Genomic DNA, 10,849 nt, shown 5'->3' with positions numbered 1-10,849 from the left:
TTTTCTGGCAATTAATTCATGGTTCAGACTTTAATGCTTGGAGGATCAAAGAGTATTCCCTTAGAAACCTGTACAAGTGGCACATCACCTAACAATGATGATCCCAATGATCCCAGACATACTCCCAATACAGTAAAAGCAGACCCGGATAGAATAAGAGCACAATGGAAAACTATCAATTCCGCCTCCCCCAATCCAGGTACTGTTATGACCCTATTTACTCACTTCTCTATTGTCTTAGTTTACAGCTGCAACCAAGAAATTCAGACAGAGAACTTTATTGAGGAAAAAAACAAACAGGTTAAACACCCCAAAAACAGGTTAAAATACAGTGTCCAAGAAAAAAGAAAAAGAAAAAAGGGTTTACAATCAAAGCAGCATCAAATTATCTTATCAAAACTCTGAATCCAAACCTAGACTCACCTAAAATCACTTAAAGTTTAGAACCAATAAGGCAAAAAATGATTAAATGATTAAATTAAGGCTTGTTTGTGATGACAACATTTGGACTGTTTAGTCTTCTCCAGCGTCAAAACAACACACCAGTGATAACGTGTGCAGTGCATGCTGTGTGTCGCATGGGTATGTGCAAATATACTGAAATGGACCAAGTCCACTCAGCAAAAATCATATGCAAAAATCGCAAACTGGAATTAACATACTACTCTCAGTACTCACCGGGTCCTTATGTTATTTTTGGCTGGTTTAAGAATTTTTAAATCTATGCTGTTGTTTAAAGCTCTAATACTGAGAAACAATTAGAAACTAATGCCTAGACTTTGAAAAGTCCAGCTCTGTTTCTTACTGTGAGGAGATCAGTGCAACACAAGTGATCTACATACGTCTGAGTAATGTCAAAGGAGCAAGTTTACAATCATTTCACTTTCAGGTGAATGGTATCACTTTGGTTAGCAATGTATTGTAAATCTAAACTGCTTGGAAATGAGTGAACGCACTACGGCTTGGCTTTAAACAATACAGGGATGCACCAAAGCCGATATAGAGAATACAGAATACTGCACATTAGCTAAAGATCTCAGAGAAAACAAACCTCCCTTGGATGCAGCCACGTCTCAGGTAAGTTAACATCCTGCTGTCTTAGTAAGATCAGACCAGAGAGATTTCCATTCAATATTAGCTATTGTTTAAAAAAAAAAAAAAGAAGGGGGGGGGGGGGGGGGGGGTAATGTGGTGCATCCCTATTAGATTATCTTACAATACATCCCTCCCTGTACAAACAGGGAACGCTTTGTTGCCATTTCCATTGCAATACATACAATCAACACTGCTGACACCTTATATATGAAGGATAGAAACTACCTAAATCAAAAATAAATTAATGATTTGTTTAAAAAAAGAATTATATGCCATTAAATGTACAAAAAAGATTGGAAAAAATATAGAAACTACTTTCATTGCTGAAATTTTATTTATTTATTAAATGTTAAATTAGATATTTGTTCTAAATTGCTTCTGCATTTACTTAGTAAAGAAGTCTGGATGCTTAATAATTTATGTATATATATGCATATTCAATTTTTTTTTTAGCCCCAGACTTACTTTTTTTTGGTTTTTCCCCATTTGTTTATGCATTTCTGCTTCGTTGTGCAGACTTTTAGCTAAAGGCAGCCACAATATGTGACAGAAAAATGCATAAAGAAATGTTTGAGGAAATGAGTAAGTAAAAACTTTTTTATGTGTAAGTCAGCAAGTTAAAATTAATATAAAGGTAAATAAGTACAAAAGCAACTTAAAGCAAATGTGCCATATATGGTCAATTTATTATTACTGTTATTTATTTATTTATTTATTTTACTATATTTTGGTTCATTTAATTGCATATCTATATACATATATAGCTATTTTGCATTTATTGATTATGGCAGTTTCAACCCCCCATACTTATAGACCCCCATAGGTACTATAAATGAAATAGTCGGCTCAAATTTGATTGAGAAATGTTGGGACGACGGAAGTCACACGCTCGCAGTCCTCGGGATCTCTTGTGTGTCGGCTAGATTCAGTTTCTGACTGGAGAAGCGATGTCAAGAAATACAAAAGTTACAGCAGCTGTTAAACATGAGCTTATTTCAAACTTATTAAGGGCGAAGACAAAAGGATACATGGAAGAACTCAGCTCCTCCAGCTGTGGAGAAAAAAATAACATGTTTTACTTCACTACAAATGCAAAAAAAAAAAAAAAATGATTGCAGAATGAGATTCCAGACTTTATCCTGTTCAGCATGAAGCCAGCTGACTAAACTCTTTAAGAGTTTAACACTTGCCGGAGGATAAGCAGCTAAATCCTCACAGGGATACTGAGTAGTTACATGACATCAGTGAATGGATTATTTGGCAACACTGTTAAACTGTCAGGCAGCATGCCACGGGCTATGAAAAGAATATTTTATGAGTTATGTCACAGTGGCCTTACATTAAGGAGCAACTTGTCCATGTTGGTGTCGCAGGCTGTTTTCCTCTGATCCTCGGGCATTTCATCCACCTCACCGTAGAGGTCAAAGTGCAAGCGTGCCAGCTTCTCCTGCATCTCTCTCACATGTTCCATTTGGTCAATAGAGCACTCATTGCCTAAGACAAAAACAGTCCTCAGTTATCCGTATCTATCATATCTCTCTCTCTAAGTGTATAGGATAATTTCTATTACTGGATATATGAAAGTCAGTGTGTGCTCTGGTAAAACGTTCCTGTTTTTAGTGTGAATTACCAAATGCCTGTAGTTTCCCTGAGTGGAAGTCGTTGAGGAGACTGAGCAGGCCATTCTCCATCTCCTGTACATCTGAAACATCTGTGAGAAAAGAGTGCTGGACGATCGGTGTTGCCTGGCCCTGGTTTTGACTAGCTTTACCACCCAAACCCTGCTGATACCTGGGTTTATCCTTCACTCCCCTAAAACAGGCAGAAGCAAATACAGGCAGAGTGAATACAAGTCAACAACCCCAGTTCGGTTAATGCTGGGTAAAACTGAAAAATATTGAGATGTTAAATCATTAACTACACTGTTACTACCTCCTGCTCTTGTTCTTTTGGCTGGAGTGAGTCCCCGTGTAGCCAAGGTGCCGTCCTCCAGTGGAAGCGCTATTCTTCCGGCCAGAGCCACCGGACGGAGGCGCCGCGCTGGTGGAAGTCCTGGGACTCTTTCTTTTTAGCTTCCGCTCCTCCATAACTTCATGTTACGGTGCCACTTGGTGAGCTGCCCGGACTGGATAGGTAAAAGACGAAAAGCTGACAGGTTGGACTGTAAATCAAAGCCCAGCCCTGTGGCTAACCGTACAGAATCAGCCTGACAGGGCAGGCAGGCAGGCTCCGTACAAACCGATGGCTTTCGTGACTAAGCTAACGCTAGCTCAGGAGTTAGCTACTCGGCTAACCTTCAAACTTCTGACACGGCGTTTAAGCCACACAACACAAACATAAGCCGATATATATATTTACTCCCAGTAGCAGCTGAGAAAGGTATACGTTACTTCTGTTCGTGACAGGTTGTCCACTAGATTAAAACATTTGAAAATTCATAGTAATTTCCGAATGTACCACGTAGGCTAAGTGGCTAGCTTGCAGGTCCAAACTCTTGAAAACTTCCTGTTTTGGTAGGACGCAACGGAGCAGATTGGGGCCGAATTCCAAACCATAACGCTTCACGGCCACTATCCACAGTCAAATTACTAAGTAAAACGTGCTAAATCGTGTTACACAACAGCGTGGTGCCAATCAAATACGAGTGAAGCTTTATAAAAGCACAAATATACTTATTTTCGAATAAAATGAATTTTTTGACCTTCTCTGTAGAGTCCTCCTGAGGCCACCAGGGCTGCATTCCATTATAGTTTGATATGCTCTCACCGATTTTAGTACTATTTGTTCCTTGAATATTTACAAGACATTTAATATTGTTCTTAAAATTTATTTCATTTTAAATGTACTTTATTAATTTAGAACATTTATTTTAGTTGTTATTTGTTTTTATATGTGAATGCTTGTTTTTATGCATTCAGAAAGAGGAATTTCTTCTTTCTTTCTTGTTATTTTTTATATTAAGCACATTTTAAGTATAACTCTGCAGACTCGGTATTAATTTCGTTTGAGTGAGCTGACTATGGGTATTATAGGTAGCTTAAAACTAAACTAGACTACAAAAAAGGAAAAAATAATTGAACTGATTTGGTGAGGTTGGAAAGCTAACTAAAATAAAGTAATATATATATATATATATAGGAAATATAGTTCATTTTAGTATCTTTTAGTTTGGTAAAAAAAAAAAAAAAATATTACAGCTTCCTTGATGAGGCATTGATGGACATGATTATCGAGAAGACAAGATGTCTACAAGACTGCGAGTCAACTGCTTTTAAAAAGTTGTCTGTTTTTATAGTAACTCTGGAGCTAACAGAGGAACATCACCAAGCAACATCTCCTCTACTTTGACTCCGGTGTAGTTGCGTGAAGCAACCACAAGAGAGCGATAGGTGAACACCTAATAATGATGCCCTGCCTCTCCCCTTTTCTTAATTAGGAATTCTTTGCTGATAAACATAATGAAAAGAGGCTCTTTGTACACTTTAATTGTGCATATTTTCATAAATATAAACGAAATAAAAAAACGCCGCTTAACTGAATTCCAAACAGACTATTCAACTTTTTATTGGCAACGCCAAATATTTTGCACTCAGTGAGCATCGGAGTGTGTGTGTGTGTTTAGGGGTGTGTATGCAATGCTATTCCAGTCCTAGTCTTGAATAGCTTCATTAATAGCTGATTTTATTCACTTTTACTGGCACATAATGAAGAAAAAAACCCAACAAATTCTTCTGATTTTCGGCATTTGCGATTGCATTGCTGTCCCTCACTTGTATTGACGAGTTGGCCTTTGTGTTACTCAGTAGAGAGAGCGAGAGAGAAAAAAAAGGTAATTCAGGAAGAGGGGAAAAAAACAACAACAGATAAATGCTTAACGTGAATTAGACAATGAATTTCAGTTTGCATCTAAAAACACTAACTTCCTGCCAAAGGGGTCAAGTTAAAAGTATGACTCAATGAGGATATTTGAAATACCAGACTGTTATATACTCTTAAAAGCTGTGTTTTTCACCCCCGCCCCCTGTTAAACGGCTGGGGCTGAATTCTGTGTGACACATCAGGCAACCCGCAGATGTTTTTCTGATCTTGAGCCTCTTGATTTAAAGCTCAGGAAATGACGCACCGTAGATGCGTTGATGCAAACACATGCTGCAGATCAACCTCGCTGACGCTAATATTCCATTCACGCACATTAACTAGATTTATTATATTTAAAACTGTAGCTCAATTGCACCATGGAAAGGCCCAGTGCACTGTTTTAAGTCTGCTCAATCCTTCCAGCTCCTCTCCATTAGTTCCAGTTCCAACATCAGCTTTCCTCATAATTGTTTTTTCACAGCAATCGATAATCAAAAAAAGTGAAACGAAATTCTCAGAATTCTGGAAAACTACCTGGCGTGGAAAATGAACTTGAGCTGGTGGGTAATTTTCTCTCTCTCCCTCTTCCCATTCCCTCCATCCTCGCTGCTCGAGTGTGTGTTTACTGCGTGACAGTGGCAGAGTGAGTTGAACCAGGATAAAACGTTACAGATGAAAACATTTTGACTGTCGCGTCCATGCAGCCATTAAGTTAGCAGATCCACACACACACACATATATGCACACACGCATGCACCTATCTCTCATCAGTAATTGCAGTGTAGGTGCTGTTTGGAGAGCTAGCTACTAGTTACAGCCAGTTCATTCTTTTCTCGTGTGCACGCCTGCTTGAATATGCATTGGATTGTAAATGAATGACAACTCGTTTAATTACACGCTCGCTCTTATTCCTAATTCTAAGTTAGCAGGTCTTTTTTCCCCGATGTGGCGTTATTCGGGAATTCTGTCAGACAGACTGTCCCTATTAAAGGCTACAGTCTGGGATTGCAACAGATTTCAGTTAAGCTGATATGCGTTTAATAAGAAGAGCTACACAACCTCATTTCAGTTATCCGTGTTTTATGAAGTTATTACTTCACTAAAATAAAAAGTCTGTCTCTTTTTTCCCTCCGAGGACCTGACCCATAATCAATGCAGAATATACACTGATGTTATATCAATCAGGAAGAAAAGGATGAAGGACGTTCTGTTGTTTGTATTCATGCTCCGCGTATATCCGTGTTCGATACTGCATGTCCCCCAATGTGACAGGACACACATGAGACTTGTAAGCAAGATACTTTGTGTGTGTGTTTTCATTCCTGCAGCTGTAACCCAAAATAAGGTGTTTTTTAAAAAAAACAAATTTCTTCATTAATACGGACACACTTGACCCAAGTGTTTTTTATTTAAAAAAGATGAAATTTATATTGTTCTTGGTCTAGTGTATGAATAAATGTTCTGTGTGTGAGGGAGCTGGACATCTCGTCCTTGTCTTCTATTTGTCTTCCATACAAGGACAGGGATCAACGCGCACACAGTCACATAAACAACACATGCAGTCTGGGATTGTCTGAGAGGAACGAGGAAGAGATAAGAAATGAGAATTTCTTAAAAAGTAATTTTTCTTCAGTTTTCTTCAGTAGAAATATTAAAGCACTGTGGATGTGATGCTGAGTATCCCATCACTTGTAATCACTTACACACTAAAAAGGATCAAAACAGGGACTAATCAGGCAAAAAAATGGCTTTAAATTGTTCTCAACATGTCTGCGATGTATGTATGGAAGACGATTAGAGCCGCTGAAAATAATATGGCTCATGATTCCCCCCCCCCCCCCCCCCCCCCCAGCCCATTATTCTGACTCTAATCTCAGAATTCTGGCTTTTTTTTTCTTTTTCTTTTTTACATAGTTCTGATTTTTTTAAAAGTCCGAATTCTGAATAACACTTTATTCAGGGAATTCTGACTTTATTCTCTGGATTCTGAGGTTTTTTTAATAGTTCTGAGAAAAAACAATTGTAATTCTGAGATTAAAGATTAAAGAAACATTTCAGGGGAAAAAAGACTAATCTTAGAATTTAGACTTTCTTTCTAGTTTGGAGTAAATATATTATTAAAGTGGAAATTGGGGGGAACGGGTTCAGAATTAATTTTTCCCCTCAGAATTCTCAATCAAAGGATGACCTAAATATTATATATGTATTTATTGTTTGTTTTTCAGTGGCTGTAATCCTCTTCTGTACATATGAGGTCAAGCATTAATGCTGGCAGTAACCTCATGCCCTATTTTTTTATTGTACTCTCCTGCTGCATCGAATAATACAAATAATAATAATAATAATGATAAATACATTTTTTACTGAGTAAGCGATGATTTCAGAAACATGTTGATTGATCTTGGTCAGTAAGGATGTAAAAGCAAGCTCAAACACCTGACACATGAGTGTTAACTACCAAAATATGAGTTTTAAGAAATGATTTTGAAACCAAATGTGCTAAAGTTGAGACAGAATCGATTTTTCACAAAGATGCACAGGCAGTTTAAACAGTATGTTCGAGTTTGAGGAAATTGTTAATTTTGAGTGATTGTTTATGTGTATTATATTTGTGCATATTGGACAACATATACATGGATACGGATGTATCTGTGATAGCAACAGGCCCTTCAGTTGCATTAGTGTGTAACAATTAAAAAACACTGGAAAAAGCTCTAGGTGAGAAATCAGTTCAAGGACTTATTAAAACCGATCAGCAGCTCAGTAAAAGATAATTGATTTTATTAAGAACTTATCAAAAGAAACTCTGAACATCTAAATGGTCTAAAACCAGCTTTGTGATGTATATTAGTAATAAAGAGGTGTTCATTTTTGTTCACATAACTAGAATCCTCATATACTGGACTAAAGATGTAAGAGGAAGGTCTTGGAAAGAGAATTTTGGATCTAAAATGCAGCCTTATGTAGGAGGTGCTGACTGTAAAATGTTGCTCCAAGAGTCTCTAATATTTAATATTACATTTATTTATTATATAAGTCAATCAGGATCTCACTAATTCCACCCAATTTTCATCTGAGACACTTTGGTCATGCAGCATATCCTGGTATCTCCTCCTAAACTTCCGTCTCCCCCTGAATGAGTTCTTCCTCCCTCCCTCCCCCCTCTACCCACTGGCCTCTTCCTGTCCTCGTCTCACCACTCTGTAGAGGGTCCAAGTGACATTTGGCTGTCCCCTGCCTCGAGGGGGTCCAGGAGATGCAGACGTTTTTGGCAGGCAGGCACAGGGAAGCCTAGGGGTCCTGACGGGGACTCCTGGACTAAGAAGAGAAAAAAAGTACACATCATAAAATGCACCCGCAGTCAGGAACACACATACGCACTCGGGGTGCACATGCAAAAGCTAGCTAATGCGCAAACAGGGGAGAGCTGACACGTGTTAATGTGTATGCACACTCGTGCACCCACCCATCAAAAACATGTAATGAAGGCACAGTGGATGGTAAATGTGAGAAGGCGAGGGAAGCTGCCCCCTGGGATTTGAACTGTTAAACTACTGAGTTTTCCCAACTGCTTCCATTCCCCTGTCTTAGTTAGGATTAGATCCTTATTTAACAAGGCCTGTATGCTGGTAGTTATATGGGATATGGGCTGTGATAAAACAAGGACATTTCTGCCTAACTATGTTTTTATCCAAGTGCCAAACATACTTTGATATGAAGATAAATTTGTTTAAAATTTAAAAATGCTTAAAAAGAAGTTTAAAGTTCTTTAACATTGGCTGAACGAACGTTCCGGTTAAGATCGAATCGGTCAGACCGTCCTTGTTTCCAGGTTGTCAAACACGGACAATGACTTCCCAGAGATATGAGCAAGGTCACTCACCACACTGTGACACCGGTTCTGGATCCAAATCATATTTTTCTAACTCTAAAAATAGTGTTTTTTGATCCCTAAGCCAGAAAACCAAAGCAGAACAAAGTGTCCAAATGGGACATGTAGCACAGTCTCCTGGTTAAAACACTTGTGATAGATTCAGACTTAAAGGATCATTTTTTAGTCTTTTCCAAAGTTTTCAGGCAGACTTGGTTATATTACAGAATAAGACCATTTGTTCATTTACACTTACTAAAAATGAAAACGTTTTCCACTCCAAAACAAGTGTGGTTAAGGATTTTTTTTCACTAACTTGCCACCAACTTACAATGCACCAGATTTTAGTTTGAGCTTTTAAAGATTCAAAGTTTCTACTGCGCTGTACTTCCTGGAAGGTAAGAATCTGACTGAGAGGCAGAGCAGATGAATACTTTAGCAGAATTCAAAGTAAGACTCAACAATGGGCAAAACCCCTGTATGGCTTTAAAACACAGAACTGATGGGGAAACAGCAACAGGTGTGCAGGTGAACTGCGCAGCTGGGTGGGTGTAACAGGACCTGAAATGACATGCAAGGGATGTTTTTGATTGTGAACACACAAAGGTATAATGAAACATTGTAGCACATATGTTAAGTACCTGTGAACCCTTATTTATCTTTTACTAAGTCTGGGAGAAGCCCTTCAGTTGGTCTACTGGCTGAAACAAGCTATTTTATCTTGTTTGCCTTTAAGGCCACGCTCCCTTTAAGGGTGTTTTCACATCTGTGCTGTTTAGTCTGTTTAAATCATTCTCTGGCTTAGTGTTGCTAATTTGTGCTGATGTGAACACCGTAATTGTAGTTGGGTGTCGAACAAAACAACCACGCCTAGATGGTCTCTGTCTGGTTCTAAATGATGATCTGACATCGATCCGAGCCAGCTACCAGGTGTACGCTGCAAGTCTGAACTAAACTAAAAATACCCCAAGACTACCTGTCACTTCCAAACAACTGGTGTTGAACAGTAGGTGGGAAAGGCTTTTGTCCTCTCAGCCAAAGCTCTGTGCTCAAAATGACCCACAGAATCACATAATCAAGAGTGAAAAAAACTCTAAACTTATCGTTCAGAGGAATCTGAAGCTTGACCCGAAGCCTTTTGAGCTTCTATATACGCTAACCACACTATTTGAGGTCAGTGACGATCCAGCCCTGTAGCAGTATACAGTATGACAGAAAGAATAGAAGAATATAGAATCAAGCTGCTGCTGCTGGTTTATGGTTTTGGGGCTCTGGTATTCTTACTTCTTCCAAACCACAGCCCCATTTCCCCCCTCATTAAAACTTGTAATTGTCAGAACTGATGCTGATTCGACTGACATCAGTTGAGGCAATTTTATCAGATTTCATTGAGCTCCCTCTGGAAACACAATTATTTTTGTTTTGTTTTGTTTTGTTTTGTTTTGTTTTGTTTTGTTTTGTTTTGTTTTGTTTTGTTTTGTTTTGTTTTGTTTTGTTTTCCTCCATGTTCATCACACAGTAATACAATCAGCATTTCCTCAATCCCGTCTTTCTCTGAGACTTCTGAGAGATGTGAGGCCTTCTAATTTTGAGTGTCAAAGTTCAATTAAACCCATATATCAAGTGCATGTTAAATTATAGCTTTAAAAAGGCATTTTTTTATGAACCTACTGCTAAACAAAGTATCCAAAGGAGGCCAAAGAAAGAGAAAACATGACTTGCTGGGATGGACAGTTCTGGTGGTGTGGCTGTCCTCTCCCATCACTCGTGTACCTCTGAGACCACTCATCTGTCTATTTTCCCTCTCCACTCTCCTCTGTCTCCCATGTCTCTTCAGAGAGATAATACGCTGGTCATCAGAGGAGCAACAGAGCGAGGGGAGATGGAGATGCAGGACTAATTGCGGGGTGTCGTAGCTCAGCGGCGCAGCACTGCCCACTGTTTTGGCTCAGCCGTAATTACCTGGTAGTCACAGATGTTTCGTGCCATTGTTGAATGCCCAGACAGAGAGGAAGGGATAGATGG

General features: G+C 38.8%; 1 protein-coding gene across 1 annotated transcript; it reads right to left on the bottom strand.

The window, feature by feature from the left end:
- Positions 1-15: 15 nt before the first annotated feature.
- On the bottom strand, positions 16-3,628 carry ccdc28a (coiled-coil domain containing 28A). The gene is made up of 5 exons (XM_085150771.1): positions 3,028-3,628; positions 2,726-2,907; positions 2,435-2,589; positions 2,124-2,146; positions 16-2,031 (listed from the first exon to the last, which is right to left on the bottom strand). Exons 1-5 carry the CDS (start codon positions 3,180-3,182, stop codon positions 1,977-1,979), a joined length of 570 nt encoding a protein of 189 aa, XP_085006897.1. The 5' UTR covers positions 3,183-3,628; the 3' UTR covers positions 16-1,976.
- Between the last annotated feature and the right edge of the window lie 7,221 nt (positions 3,629-10,849).

The sequence above is a fragment of the Neolamprologus multifasciatus genome, chromosome 23 (genome assembly GCF_963576455.1).
Source record: "Neolamprologus multifasciatus chromosome 23, fNeoMul1.2, whole genome shotgun sequence".
In the NCBI taxonomy this organism is placed as follows: domain Eukaryota; kingdom Metazoa; phylum Chordata; class Actinopteri; order Cichliformes; family Cichlidae; genus Neolamprologus; species Neolamprologus multifasciatus.
The sequence above is the reverse complement of the archived record's forward strand: the minus strand, read 5'-3'. Positions and strand labels throughout refer to the sequence as shown.

What these genes read in the sequence shown, in the direction of transcription:
- ccdc28a (XM_085150771.1), bottom strand. Translation starts at nt 3,182, where the DNA reads ATGGAGGAGCGGAAGCTAAAAAGAAAGAGTCCCAGGACTTCCACCAGC. An exon ending in TGGACAAGTTGCTCCTTAAT is followed by an intron (nt 2,147 to 2,434) that starts GTAAGGCCACTG and finishes TTTTCTCCACAG; the next exon opens with CTGGAGGAGCTGAGTTCTTC. An exon ending in GAGGAGCTGAGTTCTTCCAT is followed by an intron (nt 2,032 to 2,123) that starts GTATCCTTTTGT and finishes TCGCTTCTCCAG; the next exon opens with TCAGAAACTGAATCTAGCCG.